Source organism: Hypanus sabinus, chromosome 15 (genome assembly GCF_030144855.1).
Source record: "Hypanus sabinus isolate sHypSab1 chromosome 15, sHypSab1.hap1, whole genome shotgun sequence".
Taxonomy (NCBI): Eukaryota; Metazoa; Chordata; class Chondrichthyes; order Myliobatiformes; family Dasyatidae; genus Hypanus; species Hypanus sabinus.
The window spans coordinates 91227402-91255385 of record NC_082720.1 but is presented as its reverse complement, the minus strand read 5'-3'; the positions used below and the strand labels follow the sequence as shown (position 1 = coordinate 91255385).

Below are 27984 nucleotides of genomic sequence, written 5' to 3'. Positions count from 1 at the left end.
GAGGACTGGCGATCTGCCATTGGCAGCCGATGCCCCGGTAGGGGTGATGGACTGAAGAAGACCACAGGACAGAGGACTCTGGCGATCTGCCGTTGGCGGCCGATGCCCCGGTAGGAGAGATGGACTGAAGAAGACCACAGGACAGAGGACTGGCGATCTGCCGTTGGCGGCCGATGCCCCGGTAGGGGTGATGGACTGAAGAAGACCACAGGACAGAGGACTGGCGATCTGCCATTGGCGGCCGATGCCCCGGTAGGAGAGATGGACTGAAGAAGACCACAGGACAGAGGACTGGCGATCTGCCGTTGGCGGCCGATACCCCGGTAGGGGTGATGGACTGAAGAAGACCACAGGACACAGGACTCTGGCGATCTGCCGTTGGCAGCCGATGCCCCGGTAGGGGTGATGGACTGAAGAAGACCACAGGACAGAGGACTCTGGCGATCTGCCGTTGGCGGCCGATGCCCCGGTAGGGGTGATGGACTGAAGAAGACCACAGGACAGAGGACTGGCGATCTGCCATTGGCGGCCGATGCCCCGGTAGGGGTGATGGACTGAAGAAGACCACAGGACAGAGGACTGGCGATCTGCCATTGGCGGCCGATGCCCCGGTAGGGGTGATGGACTGAAGAAGACCACAGGACACAGGACTCTGGCGATCTGCCGTTGGCAGCCGATGCCCCGGTAGGGGTGATGGACTGAAGAAGACCACAGGACAGAGGACTCTGGCGATCTGCCGTTGGCGGCCGATGCCCCGGTAGGAGAGATGGACTGAAGAAGACCACAGGACAGAGGACTGGCGATCTGCCGTTGGCGGCCGATGCCCCGGTAGGGGTGATGGACTGAAGAAGACCACAGGACAGAGGACTGGCGATCTGCCATTGGCGGCCGATGCCCCGGTAGGAGAGATGGACTGAAGAAGACCACAGGACAGAGGACTGGCGATCTGCCGTTGGCGGCCGATACCCCGGTAGGAGAGATGGACTGAAGAAGACCACAGGACACAGGACTCTGGCGATCTGCCGTTGGCGGCCGATGCCCCGGTAGGGGTGATGGACTGAAGAAGACCACAGGAAACAGGACTCTGGCGATCTGCCATTGGCGGCCGATGCCCCGGTAGGGGTGATGGACTGAAGAAGACCACAGGACACAGGACTCTGGCAATCTGCCGTTGGCGGCCGATGCCCCGGCAGGAGCGATGGACTGAAGAAGACCACAGGACAGAGTACTCTGGCGATCTGCCGTTGGCGGCCGATAACCCGGTAGGAGAGATGGACTGAAGAAGACCACAGAACAGAGGACTCTGGCAATCTGCTGTTGGCAGACTTGAGGGGCCGAATGGTCTACTTCTGCACCTATTGTCTATTGACAGAGGACTCTGGCGATCTGCCATTGGCGGCCGATACCCCGGTAGGAGAGATGGACTGAAGAAGACCACAGGACACAGGACTCTGGCGATCTGCCGTTGGCGGCCGATGCCCCGGTAGGGGTGATGGACTGAAGAAGACCACAGGACAGAGGACTGGCGATCTGCCATTGGCGGCCGATGCCCCGGTAGGGGTGATGGACTGAAGAAGACCACAGGACAGAGGACTGGCGATCTGCCATTGGCAGCCGATGCCCCGGTAGGGGTGATGGACTGAAGAAGACCACAGGACAGAGGACTCTGGCGATCTGCCGTTGGCGGCCGATGCCCCGGTAGGAGAGATGGACTGAAGAAGACCACAGGACAGAGGACTGGCGATCTGCCATTGGCGGCCGATGCCCCGGTAGGAGAGATGGACTGAAGAAGACCACAGGACAGAGGACTGGCGATCTGCCGTTGGCGGCCGATACCCAGGTAGGGGTGATGGACTGAAGAAGACCACAGGACACAGGACTCTGGCGATCTGCCGTTGGCAGCCGATGCCCCGGTAGGGGTGATGGACTGAAGAAGACCACAGGACAGAGGACTCTGGCGATCTGCCGTTGGCGGCCGATGCCCCGGTAGGGGTGATGGACTGAAGAAGACCACAGGACAGAGGACTGGCGATCTGCCATTGGCGGCCGATGCCCCGGTAGGAGAGATGGACTGAAGAAGACCACAGGACAGAGGACTGGTGATCTGCCGTTGGCGGCCGATACCCCGGTAGGAGAGATGGACTGAAGAAGACCACAGGACACAGGACTCTGGCGATCTGCCGTTGGCGGCCGATGCCCCGGTAGGGGTGATGGACTGAAGAAGACCACAGGACACAGGACTCTGGCGATCTGCCATTGGCGGCCGATGCCCCGGTAGGGGTGATGGACTGAAGAAGACCACAGGACACAGGACTCTGGCGATCTGCCGTTGGCGGCCGATGCCCCGGTAGGGGTGATGGACTGAAGAAGACCACAGGACAGAGGACTGGCGATCTGCCGTTGGCGGCCGATGCCCCGGTAGGGGTGATGGACTGAAGAAGACCACAGGACACAGGACTCTGGCGATCTGCCGTTGGCGGCCGATGCCCCGGTAGGGGTGATGGACTGAAGAAGACCACAGGACACAGGACTCTGGCGATCTGCCATTGGTGGCCGATGCCCCGGTAGGGGTGATGGACTGAAGAAGACCACAGGACAGAGGACTGGCGATCTGCCATTGGCGGCCGATACCCCGGTAGGAGAGATGGACTGAAGAAGACCACAGGACAGAGGACTGGCGATCTGCCGTTGGCGGCCGATACCCCGGTAGGGGTGATGGACTGAAGAAGACCACAGGACACAGGACTCTGGGGATCTGCCGTTGGCGGCCGATGCCCCGGTAGGGGTGATGGAATGAAGAAGACCACAGGACAGAGGACTGGCGATCTGCCGTTGGCGGCCGATGCCCCGGTAGGGGTGATGGACTGAAGAAGACCACAGGACAGAGGTCTCTGGCGATCTGCCATTGGCGGCCGATGCCCCGGTAGGGGTGATGGACTGAAGAAGACCACAGGACAGAGGACTCTGGCGATCTGCCATTGGCGGCCGATGCCCCGGTAGGGGTGATGGACTGAAGAAGACCACAGGACACAGGACTCTGGCGATCTGCCATTGGCGGCCGATACCCCGGTAGGGGTGATGGACTGAAGAAGACCACAGGACAGAGGACTGGCGATCTGCCGTTGGCGGCCGATGCCCCGGTAGGGGTGATGGACTGAAGAAGACCACAGGACAGAGGACTCTGGCGATCTGCCGTTGGCGGCCGATGCCCCGGTAGGGGTGATGGACTGAAGAAGACCACAGGACAGAGGACTGGCGATCTGCCGTTGGCGGCCGATGCCCCGGTAGGGTTGATGGACTGAAGAAGACCACAGGACACAGGACTCTGGCGATCTGCCGCTGGCGGCCGATGCCCCGGTAGGGGTGATGGACTGAAGAAGACCACAGGACACAGGACTCTGGCGATCTGCCGTTGGCGGCCGATGCCCCGGTAGGGGTGATGGACTGAAGAAGACCACAGGACAGAGGACTGGCGATCCGCCATTGGCGGCCGATACCCCGGTAGGAGAGATGGACTGAAGAAGACCACAGGACAGAGGACTGGCGATCTGCCATTGGCGGCCGATACCCCGGTAGGAGAGATGGACTGAAGAAGACCACAGGACAGAGGACTCTGGCAATCTGCTGTTGGCAGACTTGAGGGGCCGAATGGTCTACTTCTGCACCTATTGTCTATTGACAGAGGACTCTGGCGATCTGCCATTGGCGGCCGATACCCCAGTAGGAGAGATGGACTGAAGAAGACCACAGGACACAGGACTCTGGCGATCTGCCGTTGGCAGACTTGAGGGGCCGAATGGTCTACTTCTGCACCTATTGTCTATTGTCTATTGACAGAGGACTCTGGCGATCTGCCATTGGCGGCCGATACCCCGGTAGGAGAGATGGACTGAAGAAGACCACAGGACACAGGACTCTGGCGATCTGCCGTTGGCGGCCGATGCCCCGGTAGGGGTGATGGACTGAAGAAGACCACAGGACAGAGGACTAGCGATCTGCCATTGGCGGCCGATGCCCCGGTAGGGGTGATGGACTGAAGAAGACCACAGGACAGAGGACTGGCGATCTGCCATTGGCAGCCGATGCCCCGGTAGGGGTGATGGACTGAAGAAGACCACAGGACAGAGGACTCTGGCGATCTGCCGTTGGCGGCCGATGCCCCGGTAGGAGAGATGGACTGAAGAAGACCACAGGACAGAGGACTGGCGATCTGCCGTTGGCGGCCGATGCCCCGGTAGGGGTGATGGACTGAAGAAGACCACAGGACAGAGGACTGGCGATCTGCCATTGGCGGCCGATGCCCCGGTAGGAGAGATGGACTGAAGAAGACCACAGGACAGAGGACTCTGGCAATCTGCTGTTGGCAGACTTGAGGGGCCGAATGGTCTACTTCTGCACCTATTGTCTATTGACAGAGGACTCTGGCGATCTGCCATTGGCGGCCGATACCCCGGTAGGAGAGATGGACTGAAGAAGACCACAGGACACAGGACTCTGGCGATCTGCCTTTGGCAGACTTGAGGGGCCGAATGGTCTACTTCTGCACCTATTGTCTATTGTCTATTGACAGAGGACTCTGGCGATCTGCCATTGGCGGCCGATACCCCGGTAGGAGAGATGGACTGAAGAAGACCACAGGACACAGGACTCTGGCGATCTGCCGTTGGCGGCCGATGCCCCGGTAGGGGTGATGGACTGAAGAAGACCACAGGACAGAGGACTGGCGATCTGCCATTGGCGGCCGATGCCCCGGTAGGGGTGATGGACTGAAGAAGACCACAGGACAGAGGACTGGCGATCTGCCATTGGCAGCCGATGCCCCGGTAGGGGTGATGGACTGAAGAAGACCACAGGACAGAGGACTCTGGCGATCTGCCGTTGGCGGCCGATGCCCCGGTAGGAGAGATGGACTGAAGAAGACCACAGGACAGAGGACTCTGGCGATCTGCCGTTGGCGGCCGATGCCCCGGTAGGGGTGATGGACTGAAGAAGACCACAGGACAGAGGACTGGCGATCTGCCATTGGCGGCCGATGCCCCGGTAGGAGAGATGGACTGAAGAAGACCACAGGACAGAGGACTGGCGATCTGCCGTTGGCGGCCGATACCCCGGTAGGGGTGATGGACTGAAGAAGACCACAGGACACAGGACTCTGGCGATCTGCCGTTGGCAGCCGATGCCCCGGTAGGGGTGATGGACTGAAGAAGACCACAGGACAGAGGACTCTGGCGATCTGCCGTTGGCGGCCGATGCCCCGGTAGGGGTGATGGACTGAAGAAGACCACAGGACAGAGGACTGGCAATCTGCCATTGGCGGCCGATGCCCCGGTAGGGGTGATGGACTGAAGAAGACCACAGGACAGAGGACTGGCGATCTGCCATTGGCGGCCGATGCCCCGGTAGGGGTGATGGACTGAAGAAGACCACAGGACACAGGACTCTGGCGATCTGCCGTTGGCAGCCGATGCCCCGGTAGGGGTGATGGACTGAAGAAGACCACAGGACAGAGGACTCTGGCGATCTGCCGTTGGCGGCCGATGCCCCGGTAGGAGAGATGGACTGAAGAAGACCACAGGACAGAGGACTGGCGATCTGCCGTTGGCGGCCGATGCTCCGGTAGGGGTGATGGACTGAAGAAGACCACAGGACAGAGGACTGGCGATCTGCCATTGGCGGCCGATGCCCCGGTAGGAGAGATGGACTGAAGAAGACCACAGGACAGAGGACTGGCGATCTGCCGTTGGCGGCCGATACCCCGGTAGGAGAGATGGACTGAAGAAGACCACAGGACACAGGACTCTGGCGATCTGCCGTTGGCGGCCGATGCCCCGGTAGGGGTGATGGACTGAAGAAGACCACAGGACACAGGACTCTGGCGATCTGCCATTGGCGGCCGATGCCCCGGTAGGGGTGATGGACTGAAGAAGACCACAGGACACAGGACTCTGGCAATCTGCCGTTGGCGGCCGATGCCCCGGCAGGAGCGATGGACTGAAGAAGACCACAGGACAGAGTACTCTGGCGATCTGCCGTTGGCGGCCGATAACCCGGTAGGAGAGATGGACTGAAGAAGACCACAGAACAGAGGACTCTGGCAATCTGCTGTTGGCAGACTTGAGGGGCCGAATGGTCTACTTCTGCACCTATTGTCTATTGACAGAGGACTCTGGCGATCTGCCATTGGCGGCCGATACCCCGGTAGGAGAGATGGACTGAAGAAGACCACAGGACACAGGACTCTGGCGATCTGCCGTTGGCGGCCGATGCCCCGGTAGGGGTGATGGACTGAAGAAGACCACAGGACAGAGGACTGGCGATCTGCCATTGGCGGCCGATGCCCCGGTAGGGGTGATGGACTGAAGAAGACCACAGGACAGAGGACTGGCGATCTGCCATTGGCAGCCGATGCCCCGGTAGGGGTGATGGACTGAAGAAGACCACAGGACAGAGGACTCTGGCGATCTGCCGTTGGCGGCCGATGCCCCGGTAGGAGAGATGGACTGAAGAAGACCACAGGACAGAGGACTGGCGATCTGCCATTGGCGGCCGATGCCCCGGTAGGAGAGATGGACTGAAGAAGACCACAGGACAGAGGACTGGCGATCTGCCGTTGGCAGCCGATGCCCCGGTAGGGGTGATGGACTGAAGAAGACCACAGGACAGAGGACTCTGGCGATCTGCCGTTGGCGGCCGATGCCCCGGTAGGGGTGATGGACTGAAGAAGACCACAGGACAGAGGACTGGCGATCTGCCATTGGCGGCCGATGCCCCGGTAGGAGAGATGGACTGAAGAAGACCACAGGACAGAGGACTGGTGATCTGCCGTTGGCGGCCGATACCCCGGTAGGAGAGATGGACTGAAGAAGACCACAGGACACAGGACTCTGGCGATCTGCCGTTGGCGGCCGATGCCCCGGTAGGGGTGATGGACTGAAGAAGACCACAGGACACAGGACTCTGGCGATCTGCCATTGGCGGCCGATGCCCCGGTAGGGGTGATGGACTGAAGAAGACCACAGGACACAGGACTCTGGCGATCTGCCGTTGGCGGCCGATGCCCCGGTAGGGGTGATGGACTGAAGAAGACCACAGGACAGAGGACTGGCGATCTGCCGTTGGCGGCCGATGCCCCGGTAGGGGTGATGGGCTGAAGAAGACCACAGGACACAGGACTCTGGCGATCTGCCGTTGGCGGCCGATGCCCCGGTAGGGGTGATGGACTGAAGAAGACCACAGGACACAGGACTCTGGCGATCTGCCATTGGCGGCCGATGCCCCGGTAGGGGTGATGGACTGAAGAAGACCACAGGACAGAGGACTGGCGATCTGCCATTGGCGGCCGATACCCCGGTAGGAGAGATGGACTGAAGAAGACCACAGGACAGAGGACTGGCGATCTGCCGTTGGCGGCCGATACCCCGGTAGGGGTGATGGACTGAAGAAGACCACAGGACACAGGACTCTGGGGATCTGCCGTTGGCGGCCGATGCCCCGGTAGGGGTGATGGAATGAAGAAGACCACAGGACAGAGGACTGGCGATCTGCCGTTGGCGGCCGATGCCCCGGTAGGGGTGATGGACTGAAGAAGACCACAGGACAGAGGTCTCTGGCGATCTGCCATTGGCGGCCGATGCCCCGGTAGGGGTGATGGACTGAAGAAGACCACAGGACAGAGGACTCTGGCGATCTGCCATTGGCGGCCGATGCCCCGGTAGGGGTGATGGACTGAAGAAGACCACAGGACACAGGACTCTGGCGATCTGCCATTGGCGGCCGATACCCCGGTAGGGGTGATGGACTGAAGAAGACCACAGGACAGAGGACTGGCGATCTGCCGTTGGCGGCCGATGCCCCGGTAGGGGTGATGGACTGAAGAAGACCACAGGACAGAGGACTCTGGCGATCTGCCGTTGGCGGCCGATGCCCCGGTAGGGGTGATGGACTGAAGAAGACCACAGGACAGAGGACTGGCGATCTGCCGTTGGCGGCCGATGCCCCGGTAGGGTTGATGGACTGAAGAAGACCACAGGACACAGGACTCTGGCGATCTGCCGTTGGCGGCCGATGCCCCGGTAGGGGTGATGGACTGAAGAAGACCACAGGACACAGGACTCTGGCGATCTGCCGTTGGCGGCCGATGCCCCGGTAGGGGTGATGGACTGAAGAAGACCACAGGACAGAGGACTGGCGATCCGCCATTGGCGGCCGATACCCCGGTAGGAGAGATGGACTGAAGAAGACCACAGGACAGAGGACTGGCGATCTGCCGTTGGCGGCCGATACCCCAGTAGGGGTGATGGACTGAAGAAGACCACAGGACACAGGACTCTGGCGATCTGCCGTTGGCGGCCGATGCCCCGGTAGGGGTGATGGAATGAAGAAGACCACAGGACAGAGGACTGGCGATCTGCCGTTGGCGGCCGATGCCCCGGTAGGGGTGATGGACTGAAGAAGACCACAGGACAGAGGACTCTGGCGATCTGCCGTTGGCGGCTGATGCCCCGGTAGGGGTGATGGACTGAAGAAGACCACAGGACAGAGGACTGGCGATCTGCCGTTGGCGGCCGATACCCCGGTAGGGGTGATGGACTGAAGAAGACCACAGGACACAGGACTCTGGCGATCTGCCGTTGGCGGCTGATGCCCCGTTAGGGGTGATGGACTGAAGAAGACCACAGGACAGAGTACTCTGGCGATCTGCCATTGGCGGCCGATGCCCCAGTAGGAGAGATGGACTGAAGAAGACCACAGGACACAGGACTCTGGCGATCTGCCATTGGCGGCCGATGCCCCGGTAGGAGAGATGGACTGAAGAAGACCACAGGACAGAGGACTCTGGCGATCTGCCGTTGGCGGCCGATACCCCGGTAGGAGAGATGGACTGAAGAAGACCACAGGACAGAGGACTCTGGCGATCTGCCGTTGGCGGCCGATACCCCGGTAGGAGAGATGGACTGAAGAAGACCACAGGACACAGGACTCTGGCGATCTGCCGTTGGCGGCCGATGCCCCGGTAGGGGTGATGGACTGAAGAAGACCACAGGACAGAGGACTCTGGCGATCTGCCGTTGGCGGCCGATGCCCCGGTAGGGGTGATGGACTGAAGAAGACCACAGGACAGAGGACTCTGGCGATCTGCCGTTGGCGGCCGATACCCCGGTAGGGGTGATGGACTGAAGAAGACACCTCCACGGCCCTCAGGCAGGAGCTGAGGAAATCTGGAAACTTTGGAGTTGTTCAAGCAAAGGTGTAACTGGGTCTAAGTAACGGTGGGTGCAAGGGGTCAGGCACGGCCTCTGAAAGACAAGATGGCCTTAAGGTCTGAGTGGCCTCTTTTTGTACCCTGTTCACTTCTCCCTGTGATCAGCCTTACGAGGAAAGCCAGGCAGAGGATGACCAGACAGCTGCCTGGTACAAGCTTGTGCCCCAGATTGGTAGTGGGTTGTAAAGCACAAAGCAATGCCAGATGAAACATTATTACCATAGCACCAGGGCCAGGGCCAGGGCCAGGACCAGGCCGACACTGCCTTGGAGACCTGCAGGCATAACTAGATTCCTTTAGGTCCTCGCTTTGTGACCATAACAAGATCTCCCCACAGACTCCATGACACTCAGCATTTCCACATGGACACCCCGTGGTGATCAGGTAGTTCACCTGCCCACGAGAGCATTGCCTCTTTAAACAAGAATACTCACCATGCTTGAATGGACGGTGGCTTGCTCGATGTACCTGGCAATCCCAGTTACAAATGCATTTCGATCCTCAAAGTTGGTGTCAAAGTTCGCCTAACAACAAATGACAAGTGAGAAGCTTCCTGAAAGAAATGAAACCCTCCCAGCCCATCCCGTACGGTGGGAGTCTGACCCTCCCCAGCCCATCCCGTACGGTGGGTGTCTGACCCCTCCCAGCCCATCCCGTACGGTGGGAATCTGACCCTCCCCAGACCATCCTGTACGGAGGGGGTCTGACCCTCCCCAGACCATCCCGTACGGTGGGAGTCTGACCCTCCCCAGCCCATCCCGTACGATGGGAATCTGACCCCTCCCAGACCATCCCGTACGGTGGGAGTCTGACCCTTCCCAGCCCATCCCGTACGATGGGAATCTGACCATTCCCAGCCCATCCCGTACGGTGGGAATCTGACCCTTCCCAGCCCATCCCGTACGGTGGGAGTCTGACCCTTCCCAGACCATCCCGTACGGTGGGAGTCTGACCCTTCCCAGACCATCCCGTACGGTGGGAATCTGACCCTCCACAGACCATCCCGTACGGTGGGAGTCTGACCCTTCCCAGACCATCCCGTACGGTGGGAGTCTGACCCTTCCCAGCCCATCCCGTACGGTGGGAGTCTGACCCTTCCCAGCCCATCCCGTACGATGGGAATCTGACCATTCCCAGCCCATCCCGTACGGTGGGAATCTGACCCTTCCCAGCCCATCCCGTACGGTGGGAGTCTGACCCTTCCCAGACCATCCCGTACGGTGGGAGTCTGACCCTTCCCAGACCATCCCGTACGGTGGGAATCTGACCCTCCACAGACCATCCCGTACGGTGGGAGTCTGACCCTTCCCAGACCATCCCGTACGGTGGGAGTCTGACCCTTCCCAGCCCATCCCGTACGGTGGGAGTCTGACCCTTCCCAGCCCATCCCGTACGGTGGGAGTCTGACCATTCCCAGACCATCCCGTACGGTGGGAATCTGACCCTCCCCAGCCCATCCCGTACGGAGGGAGTCTGACCCTTCCCAGACCATCCCGTACGGTGGGAGTCTGACCCTTCCCAGCCCATCCCGTACGGTGGGAGTCTGACCCTTCCCAGCCCATCCCGTACGGTGGGAGTCTGACCCCTCCCAGACCATCGTGTACAGTGGGAGTCTGACCCAGCCCATCCCGTACGGTGGGAGTCTGACCCCTCCCAGCCCATCCCGTATGGTGGGAGTCTGACCCCTCCCAGCCCATCCCATACGGTGGGAGTCTGACCCTCCCCAGCCCATCCCGTACGGTGGGAATATGACCCTCCCCAGCCCATCCCGTACGGTAAGAGAATGACCCCTCCCAGCCCATCCCGTACGGTGGGAGTCTGACCCCCCCCAGCCCATCCCGTACGGTGGGAGTCTGACCCCTCCCAGCCCATCCCGTACGGTGGGAGTCTGACCCCTCCCAGACCATCCCGTACGGTGGGAGTCTGACCCCCCCCAGACCATCCCGTACGGTGGGAGTCTGACCCTTCCCAGCCCATCCCGTACGGTGGGAGTCTGACCCCTCCCAGACCATCCCGTACGGTGGGAATCTGACCCCTCCCAGACCATCCCATACGGTGGGAATCTGTCCCCTCCCAGACCATCCCGTACGGTGGGAGTCTGACCCCTCCCAGACCATCCCGTACGGTGGGAATCTGACCCTTCCCAGCCCATCCCGTACGGTGGGAGTCTGACCCCTCCCAGACCATCCCGTACGGTGGGAGTCTGACCCTCCCCAGACCATCCCGTACGGTGGGAGTCTGACCCTCCCCAGACCATCCCGTACGGTGGGAGTCTGACCCTTCCCAGACCATCCCGTACGGTGGGAGTCTGACCCTCCCCAGACCATCCCGTACGGTGGGAGTCTGACCCCTCCCAGACCATCCCGTACGGTGGGAATCTGACCCTCCCCAGCCCATCCCGTACGGTGGTAGTCTGACACTTCCCAGCCCATCCTGTACGGTGGGAATCTGACCCCTCCCAGACCATCCCGTACGGTGGGAGTCTGACCCTTCCCAGACCATCCCGTACGGTGGGAGTCTGACACTCCCCAGCCCATCCCGTACGGTGGGAGTCTGACCCTCCCCAGACCATCCCGTACGGTGGGAATCTGACCCTTCCCAGACCATCCCGTACGGTGGGAGTCTGACCCTTCCCAGACCATCCCGTACGGTGGGAGTCTGACCCTTCCCAGACCATCCCGTACGGTGGGAGTCTGACCCTTCCCAGACCATCCCGTACGGTGGGAGTCTGACCCTTCCCAGCCCATCCCGTACGGTGGGAATCTGATCCTTCCCAGCCCATCCCGTACGGTGGGAGTCTGACCCTTCCCAGACCATCCCGTACGGTGGGAATCTGACCCTTCCCAGACCATCCCGTACGGTGGGAGTCTGACCCCTCCCAGACCATCCCGTACGATGGGAGTCTGACCCTTCCCAGACCATCCCGTACGGTGGGAGTTTAATCTGGGGATGTACCATTCCCTAGCCAGACATAGATCAACAACTCAGTGCTGTGGGGGTCGTTAAATTCCATGATTTGGGACAGACCCTTCAAACATGTTGGGTCCATTGGCAGCGAGTGGGGTATAATGAAGATCCCCGAGGACACGCCCCCCCCCACCCCCAGCTGGATGTACAGTACCTGGTACATGATTGAGGAGGGTGGAGGTTCAATGCAGGGCTGCTGGTCTGGGAGGGGCAGCTCCTCCAGCAGGTCCACATTGGACAGGGCATCCTCCAGCGTCACGTGTGTGGTCATGGCTGCAGTCCGAATCCCCGCAGATCACACACTGATGAGGAGACGGGTCCTTGTCAGACGGAGAGATGTCCTGAGGGAGGAGAGATACAACACCAACTGACCATCAGAGGGTGGGAGGCACACCCATCCCCACATCTTCCTTCCACTGTCCGGATCACCTCACCACGGCTGGGCTCTACTCCCACCCATCTAGCTGTGGCCCCCGCCTTTACACAGGCTCAGTCCACAGGGAATCTCCCTCTACTCGGACACATTGCTGGCCGGTAAGTGTGCAGAATCCCAGAGCAAACTGCGAGCCTATCTTCTCTTCTGGAGATGGACGTCGAAGAGGGCATCAGGTGGAAAGTTGTGGTCAGGTAGAGATGGAGGGGGAAAGTAAGGAACCAGGAGGTCCCAGAACCAACCAGGAAACATCTGCTGCAATACACCCCTAGTCTCCTTCCTCTCCCTCCCCTCTCCAACTTGCAGTACTTATCTCTTCCAGCTCCCCTCCCTCTTCCTCTCACTGATCTCTCCTCAGATTCACTCCCCTCCATCTCTCTCCACCTCCCCTCCCCTACACCCCTACCTTCCTCTTTCTCTCGCCCTCTCTGTCATCCTCCTTCCCCGTCCCTCTTTCTCAGCATGTCTAGGCCTCACTGAACCACTCTAAAACAAGGTAATTCAGCCCCTCTGTTCTGTGCTGCTGTCCCTGACACATCCCATTCTTCCCACTCCATTCTAGACAGACAAGGAGAAGGAGGGGGGTGTTTTGCCAGGGGGAGGCGAGGAGAGAGGTATACAGCGATGGAACTCACTGCGGATCTCAGATCGACCTGCCGACAAACTGCAACAGGAAACCAGAGGGAGGGCAGGAAGTAGGAGGAGGCTGCTGGGTGACAGAGGGTGGCCAAGTCTAACAGCGGGAGGGTGAAGGGGGAGACAGCAACAGCTGGGACCCTCATCCACAGAGAGACTCCACCACTCCCCTTCGTTCAGATGTAGGCTCGCGAGGGGCCAGGCAGTGATCTGAACCGTTGGGAGGAGGAAGGAAGTACCACAGGTGCCATCACTGGGGTGGGTGGGGTTCAAAGAGAGGAAGTCTCCGAGCTGCAAACTCAAACAGCTGGAGGAGCATAACAGTCGGAGTTCCAGGCCGAGACCCTTCATCAGGACCGGACAGAAAGGGAGGGGGAGGAAGGACAAGCTGGCAGGCGATAGGTGAGGGGTAAGGTAGGTGGGTGGCGATGGGAATGAAAGAAACTGGCAGGTGATAGGTGAAGAGGAGGAGGAATGTGATGGGAAGGAGAGTGGACCATGGGGAAAAGGGAAGGAGGAGGGGAACCAGGGAGAGGTGATAGGCAGCTGAGGAGAGAAGTAAAACACCAGAGTGGGGAATTGAAGAGGGGAGAAAACTAACCAGAAGTTGGAGAAATCGATGTTTGCGCCACACAGTCAGAATACGAGGTGTTGCTCTTCCAACCTATGGGTGGTCTCATTGTGGCATCAAAGGCCATGGACTGACATGGTGGAATGGGAATAGGAATTAGAGTGTTTGCCCACTGGGAAATTCAGCTTTTTGCGGATACAGCGAAGGTGCTTGACAAAGCACTTCCGAGCTGTAACCTCCAGCAGAAACTCAAACATGAGTGAGAGGGGGCAAGTACTGAGGTAAAAGCCCTCTGCCATCGTGGAGGTGGAGGGGGGGGTCGTACCTCCGCTCCCCATCATAGCCAAGATCAGCCACACCACCGTACTCATGCTTTGCTCACTCCCCAGAGCCTGCTGCCTTGGCTCCCCCTTCCTCCTCTACATTTCAGCCAACACCCATGGGAAATAGGAGCAAAATTAGGGCTTCCAGTCTGTTCCATCATTCCATCATAGTTGACTTATTTTCCCTCTCATCCTTATTCTCCTGCTTTCACCTCGTAGATTTTGACCCCCTGTCGAATCAGGAACCTATCAACCTCTGTTTTAAATATACTCAATGACTTGGCCTCCACAGCTGTCTGTGGCAATGAACTCCCCAGATTCACCACCCTGTGGCTAAAAAAATTCCTCCACCTCTATTAAATGGATGTCTCTTTATTCTAAGGCTGTGCCCTATGTTTCTAGACTCTCGCTCTACAGGAAACATCCTCTTCACGTACACTCTATTGACATCTTTTAATATTCAGTACGTTTCAATGAGATTCCCCACTCATTCTTCTAAACTTCAGTGAAAACAGGTCAGAACGATCAAATGCTCTTCATACATTATCTCTTCATTGTCACCCTGTCTGACAACCCTTTACTCCACCATATTCACTCACTTCATCATCCCCCATCCTCATTATCCATCATCCCCGGCTGCTGTTAGACACCCTGGGAGAACCGATCAGTCACCACACCAGAGATCCCATAAGTAGATCAGGCAGCAGCCCCAATCAGTTACCAGTCCCGCCCAGTCACCAACCGGTTACCAGTCCCGCCCAGTCACCAACCGGTTACCAGTCCCACCCTCACCATAATCAAATGATGTTTCACATCACCGGCATGTGGTGAAATTGGCTCACTTTGCGTCAGCAATGGAATGTAGTACGTCATAACTGGAAGTATTTGTATATTTTTGTTAAATTGAACAAGGAGAGCCAGGAGTTTGTGTTAATGGGTTCATTGCCCATTCAGAATTCGGAGCTGAGAAGTGAAGAATCAGTTCCTGAATTGCTGTGTGTGCCTTCAGCCTCCAGGATCCCTCCTTCTGGACAGTAACAATGTGAAGAGGACAGGTCCTGAGAGATGGGGGTCTTCTAGATCGATGCCACTTCTCCAAGGCATCGCTACTTGAAGATATTCTGGATACCACAGAGGCTAGTTGCCATGATGGAAAGGACAAAGTTCACAGCTTTCTGCAACTTCCTTCGATGGTGCGCAGTAGCCCTCTGCATACCAGAACGTAATGTAGGCAGTTTGAATATTCCCACCAGAAATGTGTGTGTCCTCAGGCTCTGAATGAAATCGAGCTGCTGATGTGTCTTCTGTGTAATTGCATCAACATGTTGAGTCCAGTTTAGATCCTCAGAGATATTTACACCCTGATACTTCAAATTGCTCACTCTCTCCATTTCTGATCCCTCTATGAGGACTGGTGTGTGTTCCCTCATCTTACGCTTTCTGAAGCCCACGACTAGCTCTTTGGCCTTACAGATATTGAGTACAAGGTTGTTTCTGCGACACCACTCAACTAGCTGACAAATCTCACTCTGTATACCCTTTCATCACCATCTGAAATTCTGCCAACAATGGCTGTATCATCAGCAGATTTATGGATTGTAACCTCTACACATTAGTGGGTGTGAAGCCAGTATAGCAGTTGGACTAAGCACACACCCGAGGTGCTCCAGTGTTGATCATCTGCGAGGAGATATCACCAAACCATAGATTGTGGTCTTCCGGCGAGGAAGTCAAGGATCCAATAGCAGAGGGGGGTACAGAGGCCCACGTTCTGGGACCTTTCAAGCTGAACTGTCAGAATGACAATGTTAAATGCTGAGCTGTAATCAATAAATGGCATCCTTACACTGGTATTTCTACTGTCCAGGTGATCCAAGGCTGAGTGGACAGCTATTGAGAAACCCATCCACCATAAACCTCCTGTGGCAATAGGTAAATGGTAGCTTATACCACAACCTGTCAGTGAACTGGGTACAGTCAGCACTGGGTGTAACACCACAACCTGTCAGTGAACTGGGTACAGTCAGCACTGGGTGTAACACCACAACCTGTCAGTGAACTGGGTACAGTCAGCACTGGGTGTAACACCACAACCTGTCAGTGAACTGGGTACAGTCAGCACTGGGTGTAACACCACAACCTGTCAGTGAACTGGGTACAGTCAGCACTGGGTGTAACACCACAACCTGTCAGTGAACTGGGTACAGTCAGCACTGGGTGTAACACCACAACCTGTCAGTGAACTGGGTACAGTCAGCACTGGGTGTAACACCACAACCTGTCAGTGAACTGGGTACAGTCAGCACTGGGTGTAACACCACAACCTGTCAGTGAACTGGGTACAGTCAGCACTGGGTGTAACACCACAACCTGTCAGTGAACTGGGTACAGTCAGCACTGGGTGTAACACCACAACCTGTCAGTGAACTGGGTACAGTCAGCACTGGGTGTAACACCACAACCTGTCAGTGAACTGGGTACAGTCAGCACTGGGTGTAACACCACAACCTGTCAGTGAACTGGGTACAGTCAGCACTGGGTGTAACACCACAACCTGTCAGTGAATTGGGCACAGTCAGCACTGGGTGTAACACCACAACCTGTCAGTGAATTGGGCACAGTCAGCACTGGGTGTAACACCACAACCTGTCAGTGAACTGGGTACAGTCAGCACTGGGTGTAACACCACAACCTGTCAGCTAACTGGGTACAGTCAGCACTGGGTGTAACACCACAACCTGTCAGCTAACTGGGTACAGTCAGCACCGGGTGTAACACCACAACCTGTCAGTGAACTGGGTACAGTCAGCACTGGGTGTAACACCACAACCTGTCAGTGAACTGGGTACAGTCAGCACTGGGTGTAACACCACAACCTGTCAGTGAACTGGGTACAGTCAGCACTGGGTGTAACACCACAACCTGTCAGTGAATTGGGCACAGTCAGCACTGGGTGTAACACCACAACCTGTCAGTGAATTGGGCACAGTCACCGCTGGGTGTAACACCACAACCTGTCAGTGAACTGGGTACAGTCAGCACTGGGTGTAACACCACAACCTGTCAGCTAACTGGGTACAGTCAGCACTGGGTGTAACACCACAACCTGTCAGTGAATTGGGCACAGTCACCGCTGGGTGTAACACCACAACCTGTCAGTGAACTGGGTACAGTCAGCACTGGGTGTAACACCACAACCTGTCAGCTAACTGGGTACAGTCAGCACTGGGTGTAACACCACAACCTGTTAGTGAACTGGGTACAGTCAGCACTGGGTGTAACACCACAACCTGTCAGTTTACTGGGTACAGTCAGCACTGGGTGTAACACCACAACCTGTCACTGAATTGGGCACAGTCAGCACTGGGTGTAACACCACAACCTGTCAGCGAACTGGGTACAGTCAGCACTGGGTGTAACACCACAACCTGTCAGTGAACTGGGTACAGTCAGCACTGGGTGTAACACCACACCCTGTCAGTGAACTGGGTACAGTCAGCACTGGGTGTAACACCACAACCTGTCAGTGAACTGGGTACCGTCAGCACTGGGTGCAATACCAAGCCCACTCTGGGATGGGGTGGAGGTAGTGGCGTTGGAGTGGGATGGGGCATGGGATTGAGGTGGGGAAGGGATGGGGTGGGGTGAAGTGTGGGATGGGTAGGGATGGAGTGGGGTGAAGTGGAGGATGGGGAGGTGTGGTGGGGGATGGGGATGAGGAAGAAAGAGATAGGGTGGGGGTGAAGTGGGGGATGGGATTGTGGAGGATGGGGAGGGGTGGTGGGGGATGGGGATTGTGGAGGATGGGGTGGGGTGGTGGGGGATGGGGATGAGGAAGAAAGGGATAGGATGGGGTGAAGTGGGGGATGGGATTGTGGAGGATGGGGAGGGGTGGTGGGGGATGGGGATTGTGGAGGATGGGGTGGGGGATGGGGAGGGGTGGTGGGGATGGGATTGTGGAGGATGGGGTGGGTGGTGGGGGATGGGATTGTGGATGATGGGGTGGGGGATGGGGAGGGGTGGTGGGGATGGGATTGTGGGGGATGGGGAGGGTGGAGGATGGGGTAGGGGTGGGGGTGAAGTCGGTGTTGAGGGCCAATGAATCCTGTCACTGAGAGAATGAGGCAGGAAACTCAGGGATGCACAGGCACTGCATCAGGACTGACCTCAGTCTACAGAAGCCAACCCAAGCCAGGCCACGCTCTGTACTTGCTGTGGCCATCAGGTGGAAGGTAGAGGAGCCTCAGGACTCACCCCACCGAGTTCAAGTACAGTTACTACCACTCAACCACCAGGCTCTTGAACAAAAGGGGATAAGCTACACGCATCGTGTTATTTCATGTTTGTTATTTATTACTAGTTATTTATATCTGCATTTGTACAGTCCATTGATCCTGTTCAGTTACTTACTGTTCTATAGATTTGCTAGGTACGCCTGCAGAAAAAGACTCGTAGGTAAAGAACTCTGATAATAAATTTTACTTTGACATTGGTCTTCTGTGTCAGCTCCCATTCCATTTGGTCGTTTTGAGCCTCGACCCTCCAGGTGTGCTGCCCTCAGGCTGGCCCGGGTCCGGATTGGTGGCCCTCGGGATGGCCCGGGTCCTGATTGGTGGCCCTCAGGCTGGCCCGGGTCCGGATTGGTGGCCCTCGGGCTGGCCCGGCTCCGGATTGGCTGCCCTCGGGCTGGCCCGGGTCCGGATTGGTGACCCTCGGGCTGGCCCGGGTCCTGATTGGTGATGCTCGGGATGGCCCGGGTCCGGATTGGTGGCCCTCAGGCTGGCCCGGGTCCGGATTGGTGGCCCTCGGGCTGGCCCGGCTCCGGATTGGCTGCCCTCGGGTGGCCCGGGTCCGGATTGGTGACCCTCGGGATGGCCCGGGTCCTGATAGGTGGCCCTCGGGATGGCCCAGGTCCGGATTGGTGGCCCTCGGGATGGCTCGGGTCCTGATTGGTGACCCTCGGGCTGGCCCGGGTCCTGATTGGTGATGCTCAGGATGGCCCGGGTCCTGATTGGTGGCCCTCGGGATGGCCCGGGTCCTGATTGGCGGCTCACGGGCTGGCCCGGCTCCAGATTGGTGGCCCTCGGGCTGGCCCGGCTCCGGACTGGTGGCCCTCGGGATGGCCCGGGTCCTGATTGGTGGCCCTCGGGATGGCCCGGGTCCGGATTGGTGGCCCTCGGACTGGCCCGGCTCCGGACTGGCGGCCCTCGGGATGGCCCGGGTCCGGATTGGCGGCCCTCGGGATGGCCCGGGTCCTGATTGATGGCCCTCGGGATGGCCCGGGTCCGGATTGGTGGCCCTCGGGATGGCCCGGGTCCGGATTGGTGACCCTCGGGCTGGCCCGGGTCCTGATTGGTGACCCACGGGATGGCCCGAGTCCTGATTGGTGATGCTCAGGATGGCCCGGGTCCTGATTGGTGGCCCTCGGGATGGCCCGGGTCCGGATTGGTGGCCCTCGGGCTGGCCCGGGTCCGGATTGGCTGTCTTGAGGTAGTGAATGAGAAGCTCCAAGAAGCAGTAATGGGGAAATCAGATTAATTCCCAGGTCCAGGTGAGGCGCTGGTGGAGTTGGGGGAACCCAGAACTGAGGGAGAGAGAAAGGAGCTGGCGTCAGCAGGAGAGAATTGATGATAAGAATGTGGTAGAAGTGTTAACGTGGACATTCGGAAGTGAAGTTGTGCTTGACAAATTGCCAAGAGTTTCTGAGATTGTAACTGACAGAATAGATAAGAGAGTGTAGTGAATGTGGTGTGTCTGGACTTTAGATAAATTACCACACAAGATTTTGGAAAGTTGAGTTTGGGGTATTGTCAACACGGCTTTGTGTGTGAGAAATTATATCTTACTGACTGCATGAGATTTTTTGAGGAAGTAAGAAAGATTGATGGTGACAGAGTGGTAGACATTGTCTGCGATGACTTTAAAAACACTAAATCCTGTCTGAAAGGTTGGTGACCCAAACTCTCAGCTGGTAATTTCTCCTTCCATCCCCTTCTCTCTTTTCCTATTCCCCATTCTGGTTCTCCTATTACCCATTCTCTTCTCCTCACTTTCTCATCACCTTCCTCAAGTTCTCTTCGTCCTTCCTCTTCTCCCATGGTCCACTCTCCTCTCCAATCAGATTCCTTCTTCTTCAGCACTTTACCCTTTCCACCAATCATCCCCCTTTCTCACCTACCCACGGTCCCCCTCACCTGGTCTCACCTATCACATGCCAAATGTACTCCTCCCATTCCCCCACTCCTTATTCTGGCTTCTTCCCCTTCCGTTCCAGTCCTGATGAAGGGACTTGGCCTGAATCATCTACTGTTCATTCCTCTCGAGATGCTGCCTGACCTGCTGAGTTCCTCCAGCACTTTGTGTGTGTTGCTCTGGATTTCCAGCATCCACAGAATCTCTTGTGTTGATGGTCCTGAGGCGTTAAGGCATTTGTTATCCAAGGCAGGTTGGTAAACTGGGCCGCTGGTGAGAGAAGATGGTGGAAGGGTGATTTCCGGTTGAAAGTGACCAGTGGTATGCCATTGCTAAAACCTTGCTGTCTGTGATATACATTAATAACATAAAAGTGATTTTACTGATCACACTCCTTAACCATTGCTCTTCCCCCTCTAAACCCACAACACAACTCAAACACCATCTATAAATTTGTCACACAACACACAAAATGCTGGTGGAACACAGCAGGCCAGGCAGCATCTATAAGGAGAAACTGCTGACGTTTCTGGCCGAGACCCTTCGTCAGGACTAACTGAAAGGAAAGACAGTAAGAGATTTGAAAGTAGTGGGGGGAGGGGGAAATGCGAAATGATAGGAGAAGACCGGAGGGGGTGGGATGAAGCTAAGAGCTGGAAAGGTGATTGGCGAAAGTGATACAGAGCTGGAGAAGGGAAAGGATCATGGGACGGGAGGTCTCAGGAGAAAGAAAGGGGGGGGAGGGGTAAGCACCAGAGGGAGATGGAGAACAGGCAAACAACTAAATATGTCAGGAATGGGGTAAGAAGGGGAGGAGGGGCAATAACGGAAGTTAGAGAAGTCATTGTTCATGCCATCAGGTTGGAGGCTACCCAGCCGGTATATAAGGTGTTGTTCCTCCAAGCTGAGTTTGGATTCATTTTGATAGTAGAGGAGGCCATGGATAGACATATCAGAATGGGAGTGGGACGTGGAATTAAAATGTGTGGCCACTGGGAGATCTTGCTTTCTCTGGCGGACAGAGCGTAGGTGTTCAGTGAAACGGTCTCCCAGTCTGCGTTGGGTCTCACCAATATATAAAAGGCCACACCGGGAGCACCGGACACAGTATACCACACCAGCCGACTCACAGGTGAAGTGTTGCCTCACCTGGAAGGACTGTCTGGGGCCCTGAATGGTGGTGAGGGGGAGGAAGTGTAAGGGCAGGTGTAGCACTTGTTCCGCTTACAAGGATAAGTGCCAGGAGGGAGATCGGTGGGAAGGGATAGGGGGGACGAGTGGACAAGGGAGTCGCGTAGGGAGCGATCCCTGCGGAAAGCAGAAGGTGGGGGAGGGAAAGATGTGCTTGGTAGTGGGATCCCATTGGAGGTGGTGGAAGTTATGGAGAATTATACATTAGACCTGGAGGCTGGTGGGGTGGTAGGTGAGGACAAGGGTCATCTTGCCCTCCCGGAGCACCAGAGGCCGAGGGGAGATCTGATAGAGATTTGTAAGATTATGAGAGGCATCAATAGAGTCGACAGGGAGTATCTGTTTCCCAAGGCTAAAATGTCTCATACCAGAGGACATGCATTGAAGGTGGAAGGGAGTAGTTCAAGGGGGTTGTGGGGGGGCAAGTATTTTACTCAGAGAGTGGTAGATACCTGGAAGGCGCTACTTGGTAAGGTGGTAGAGGCAAATAGAGACTTTTAAGTTGCATTTGGAGAAGCACATGGAAGACAAAGGGAGATGGACGTGGTGGAGGTAGGAGGGATTAATGTTTTTGATTTGCTTTTTAACCGTTTGCACCTTATGGGCCGAATGGTGTTCCTGTGCTGTACTGTTCTATGACACAACTATCATTGGTAGGATATCAGCTGGTGACGAGGAGGCATACAGGAGTGAGATAGATCAGCTGGGTGAGTCACTCCCAACAATAGCCTTGCATTCAACGTCAGTAAGACCAAGGGATTGACTGTGTTCTTCAGGGAGGGGAAGTCAAGGGAACACTCACCATCCTCATTGAAGGGTCACCATCAGTTTCAAGCTCATGGGTATCAACATTTCTGAGGATCTATCCTGGGCCCAACACATTGAGGATATATTTCATTAGGAGTTTGCGGAAACTTGGTATGTCACCAAAGACGCTCACGAATTTCTACCATGGAGAGCATTTTAACTGGGTGCATCACCGTCTGCTATGGAGAGGCCACTGCACAAGATTGAAAAATGCTGCAGAAAGTTGTAAACTCAGCCAGCTCCATCACGGGCACTGGCCTCCCCAGCACTGAGGACACCTTCAAAAGGTGATGCCTTAAAATGGCAGCACCCATCATTAAGGACCCCCTCACCCAAGACATGCCCTCTTCTCATTACTACCATCAGGGAGGAGGTACAGGAGCCTGAAAACACAGACTTAATGATTCCAGAACAGCTTCTTCCTCTCTGCCATCTGATTTCTGTATGGACAATGAACCCATGAACACTTCCTGTTTGTTTTCTTTATTTTTGCATGACATGTTTAATTTATTTCTTTATATATAATGTACTGTTGGCACAAAACAACATACTTCATAACATATGCCAGTGATTCTGACTGTGAAGGTTGACCAAGACCTCAGCAGGATGTAGATCAGATGCAGCGTTGGTGGGTGAGATATAATCTGATCTGTACAAGACGATGCATTTAGGCAGTCAGTGAGGGCAGTGTGTACACAGAGGAATGTTGACAGTATGAAAACCCCTCAATCCCTGGAGATGAAACCGGTGGAGCAGGTGGTGAATGCACATGACATGTTTTCCTTTATAGATTCAGGCACAGAATATATGACTTGGGACATCATGTTGCAACTTAAAAACAATTTTAAAAACGGAGGTACAAAGGGGCGTGGAAGTCCTTGTGCAGGATTCCCCAAAGGTTAAATTACAGGTTCAGTCAGGGGTCACAAAGGCAATGCAGTGTTAGCATTCATTTTCAAAGGGCTAGAATGTAAAAGCAAGGACGTAGTGCTGAGGCTCTATAAGGCATTGGGAATATTGTGATCAATCTTGGGCCCCTCTTCTAAGAAAGAATGTGCTGACATTGGAGAGGGTCCAGAAGACGTTCATGAGAATGATTCCAGGAATGAAAGGGTTAACATATGAGGGGTGTTTGATGGCTCTGGACCTGTTCTCATTGGAGAATGAGGGGGATCTCACTGAAACCTATCAAATATTGAAAGACCTCAATAGAGTGGACGTGGAGAGGATGTTTCCTATAGTGGGGGAATCTAGGACTAGAGTGCACAGCTCCAAAATAGAGAAACATCCATTTAGACAGAAATGAGGAGAAATTTCTTTAGCCAGAGGGAAGAGAATCTGGAATTAATTGCCACAAATGGCTGTGCAGGCCAAGTCATTGGGTAACTTAAAGTAGAGGTTGATAAAATCTTGATTAATCAGGGTGTCAAAGGATGCAGGGAGAAGGCAGGAGAATGGGGTTGAGAGGGATAATAAATCAGCCATGATGGAACAGTGGAGCAGACTCAATGGGCTGAATGGCCTCATTCTGTGCCTATGTCTTATGATTATGCCAGACGTGCAGAGTTGTGTGCACTTCTGACCAGCACACTGTAAGGTGGGTGCAGGTGAGGTTTACCAAAAACAGTAGGGTGTGGGTTTAAGGTGAGAGGAAGGTTTAAAGGGGATCTGAAGAGTGAGTTTTTCCACACAGAGAGAGGGCATTATCTGAAACTCACTGCCAGAGGAGCTGGTGCAATCAGATAGATACAGACACATTTAGACAGACATCAAAATAGCTAAGCTTCAGAGAAGCTGCAAAGGAGATTTACCAAGCTTCTGCATGGATTAGACTGCACGTCTTATGAGGATAGGGTAAGCAAGCCAGGACTTTTCTCTTTGCAGCAAAGGAGCATGAAGGTGACTTGATAGAGTTGAGATGATAAGAGGCACTGATCAAGTGGACAGTCAGAGACTTTTTCCCGGAGTATAAATGGCTGATATGAGGGGGCATAATTTTAAGGTGATTGGAGGAAAGTATAGGGGGATATCAGTGGTAGGTTTGTTTTTACACAGAGTGGTGGGTGTGTGGAATGCCCTGCCAGGGATGGTGGTAGAGGCAGAAAATTAGGGATATTTATGAAATTCTTAGACAGACACTTGCATAATAGAAAAATGAAGGGTTACGTGGAAGGGAAGGGTTAGATCTTAGAGTAGGTTAAAGGGATGGTACAACATTGTGGGCCAAAGGGCCTGTACTAAGTTGTAATACTCTACATTTATTAGGTGTAAAGAGATACGGCCCTAATGTCTGCAAATAGGATGGGCGTAGTGGGACATGGTGGCTGAAGGGCATGTAACTATGCTATCCCACTCTGTGACACAACATCGGGGGGGGGGGGTGAGGACAGTAGGTAATTTGTTAGTTTAGGGGTTGGTGACCAGATGGAAAACTGACCATCAGGGACTGGTGGTCCTCGGCTTGGGGCGGGGGGGGCGAGGTCAGTGTCCAGAGGTTTACGCAGGGTCACTATCTCAGCACAGGGAGAAATATATTTACAGTACTGGGTGCGGAGGACACAGAGAGTGGGGGAGGTCCGCAGACAGTGGACAGGAAGATGGAAAATAATGAACAGATTCAATGAAGAGTGACTGATAAGTAAGAAAACAAGCAAGTCAAGCAGTATCTGCTGAGGCCAGCGAGATCAATGGGACAGGACGAGATGGTTTGAGGGGCAGGAGTGTGGAGTAGTTAACGAGTTACACAGCACAAAAACAGGCCATTCAGCCTATCTCATCCATGCTGACTATGCTGCCCAGTCAGGTGGTCCCATCTGCATGCATTTGGCCCAAAGTCCCTTGAAACCCCCGCCCCCTCCCCATCCACCCAGTTATCTATAACAGAGACTCTGCAGATGCTGGAAATCCAGATCAACACATAAAATGCTGGAGGAACTCAACAGGTCAGGCAGCATCCATGGAAAGGAACAGTCAATATTTCTGGCCAATACCCTTCTTCAGGACCAGAACAGAAGGGAGAAGACACCAGAATAAGAAAGTGGGGAAGGGAAGGAAGATTAGCTGGAAAGTGATAGGTGAAGCCAGGTGGGTGGGACAGATCAGGGTTGGAGAGGAAGGTATCTGATAGGAGAGGAAAGTGGACCATGGGAGAAAAGGAAGGAGAAGGGGACCTGGGGGAGGTGCAGGCAGGTGAGAAGAACAGTCCAGAATGGGGAATTGAAGAAAAGGGAAGGAAGAGGAAGAAAAATTACCCAAAGGAAAAACCAAGGTAGATGCTATCAGGTTGGAGACTACCTATAGCTATTAAGATGGGTTTTAAACATTGCCAACACGTACACCACAGCCAGTGTTTCTGACAGCTCATTCCAAATATACAGCACCCAATACCCCTTTGAAATTTTTAACTTTATTTTGTTTAGAGATAGCGCATAGTAACAAACCCCGGCCACCCAGTTACACCCATGTGGCCGATGAACCTACTAACCCGTAGGTCTTTGGAATGTGGGAGGAAATGCAGTCACGGGAAGAGTGCACAAGCTCCTTGCAGACAGGAGATGGAATGGAGCCCCGGTCGCTAGCGGTGTAAAGAGACACGCTAACCGCTACGTTATCGCAGCGGTCCCCAAAGACCGGGCCGCGAAGCAAATGCTACCAGGCCGTGAGGAAACGATATGATTTGGCGATATGAAACGATATGAGTAAGCTGCACCTTTCCTCATTCCCTGTCGCGCCCACTGTTGAACTTGAATGCACACAAGGTCATCAGTCGCCTAAACGCAGTGAATCCCTCGCGCCAGGGATCACTGGTTGGCCTCGGGTAACCGGCCGGTGAGAAGGGCCGTTGCTACTGGCCCGGAGCGCGGACAGATGGGCGCCATCTCTAAACCTGTTCATCACACCAAATGCTCATGGGGAACCCGGTGCTAAAATGTTCGCTGACGACCTAATTCGGGCTCAGGGTTTCGTAAGTAGCAGAGCAGCTACCTCACTGCGATCTACTGAAAGTCATCCCTCGAGCCAAACTTTTGTCGGCCGATAGATCCTACCCTACCAAACTAGGGGGGCGGGCGGGCACCCTGTCGCACTCCTCGCTTAGTTGGTCGCCCTCTGGACTGCGACCGCCGCGGCCCCGGTACAGGGACCTCCGGCCCTGACCTTGTCCTCTCACCCCACCCACGACCCGCCACACCTGGCCAAGGCGTCTGGTGGCGAGCGGGCGGGCGAGAGGCTGGAGTTCGGGCCCGGAGGCTGACTAATAAGGTAATGAAGCCTCATTGCCTCAAAACTGCTTCGATACCTTGAGTCCAAGCACTCTGAACTTACAGACAAACCCGTTGGTTTTTATGAGCCAGCGGGACAGAAGCAAGTGCTGATAGCCACGAAAACTAAATTGACAAATAGACTGGACATAAGGAACCTGCTTCGAGTATCACTGTATTCTAGTTGTGTTTAACACCCCCCGTCGGCCTGTCAGCAAGAATATTGTCAATATTAAACCGGTCCACTGTGTCAAAAAAGGTTGGTGACCCCTGCGTTATTGTGCCATCCTAACAGTAGAGAGGCAAATCTCTCATCTGACTTTAAATCTACAGGATGTCTTCTTGTTTTTAGCACCCCTCCCTGGGAAAAAGACTCTGTACCCCTCGTCATCTGTCAGGTCACCCCTCAATCTCGTACACTCCAGCAAATAAATTCCTAGCTTATGCAGCGTCTCCTTGTAAATCAGACCCCTAAAGTCCAAGGGAAACGCCATGGACAGTCCAAATCCCAGCTGCAAAAAAGAGAACACATTTCAGGACAACCACCCTGACAACCAATTCATGTTCCTCATGCCAGGCTCCAGCTGAAGGCCGGATCTTTACTATGTGACAGCTCCATGGAAAAGGCAGGGAGAAGATCCAGACACAACAAATTGAAAACTTCAACTCCGTCACTCGTGAGGAACAAGTTCTGTTGATGTGGCAATCTGAAACTCTGACATGGACAGTCCCAAGGCCAGCTCTGAAAGGTGGAGGGTTGGACGTGGGGCTCACATCCCCATCCCGTAACAGTCCAGAGCTACTGAAGCTCCCTGGGACAGGAAGGATCTTCACTCAGAAAGCATGAACAATGGTGTGGAAAAAGCAGAAGCCGTGGGTCTGGTCACCTTCGGCTCAGGACAGAGGACGCTGGCGAGCTGCTACCAGCAGCCTATGCCCCAGTCAGGGTGACGGGCTTCAGAAGGAGTCCAGACAACATGCTGGTAAACCTGAGAGTGTCAGGGATGGGCTGTGGACTAGCTGCTCAACTCCAGGGTACCTAACATGAGAGCAAGGGTAGGTACTGTGAGGAAGCATGGCTCAGGGACAGGGGTAGGGTTAACCTGTGACACCACACCTTGCCCAGCATCACTCGACCCCAGGCAAGAAAGTCTGCTGACAAATGGGAGGCAACAATGCACAGCAAGGTCCCACTAACAAGTTAAATAAACACCGATAACACACAGGATGCTGGCAATCCAGAGCAACACACACAAAATGCCACAGGAACTCAACAGGTCAGGCGGCATCTATGGGAATAAATAAACAGTCGACATTTCAAAATGAGACCCTTCTTCAGCCCT

At 55.5% G+C, this 27984-nt stretch overlaps 2 protein-coding genes across 8 annotated transcripts in view; both read right to left on the bottom strand.

The window, feature by feature from the left end:
* The window catches only part of cyfip2 (cytoplasmic FMR1 interacting protein 2), a 180223-nt gene that overhangs the window by 151420 nt on the left and 819 nt on the right, over nt 1-27984 (bottom strand). For 4 of the 7 annotated variants that reach the window (XM_059990726.1, XM_059990731.1, XM_059990730.1 and 1 more), the window contains exons 1-3: nt 18675-18797; nt 12384-12570; nt 9697-9786 (exon numbers count right to left, since the gene is read on the bottom strand). In XM_059990726.1, coding sequence (XP_059846709.1) covers nt 9697-9786; nt 12384-12500 — 207 coding nt within the window. In that variant the 5' untranslated portion in view covers nt 12501-12570; nt 18675-18797. Of the gene's footprint in view, nt 1-9696; nt 9787-12383; nt 12571-13297; nt 13372-18674; nt 18798-20528; nt 20655-27984 lie in introns of those variants that run through there. The other 3 variants (XM_059990728.1, XM_059990729.1, XM_059990727.1) reach the window with 3 other exon arrangements.
* Nucleotides 18750-20290, bottom strand: LOC132405275 (basic salivary proline-rich protein 2-like). The gene is made up of 2 exons (XM_059989953.1): nt 20243-20290; nt 18750-19697 (listed from the first exon to the last, which is right to left on the bottom strand). The coding sequence occupies exons 1-2, from the start codon at nt 20288-20290 to the stop codon at nt 18750-18752; spliced, it is 996 nt and encodes a 331-aa protein (XP_059845936.1).

Bases quoted from the DNA above. Each gene is read 5' to 3' on its own strand.
- LOC132405275 (XM_059989953.1), bottom strand. From the start codon at position 20,290: ATGGGAGAAGAGGAAGGACGAAGAGAACTTGAGGAAGGTGATGAGAAA. The intron at 19,698-20,242 runs GTGAGGAGAAGA...TGCTTCTTGGAG, and splicing joins TTGAGGAAGGTGATGAGAAA to CTTCTCATTCACTACCTCAA.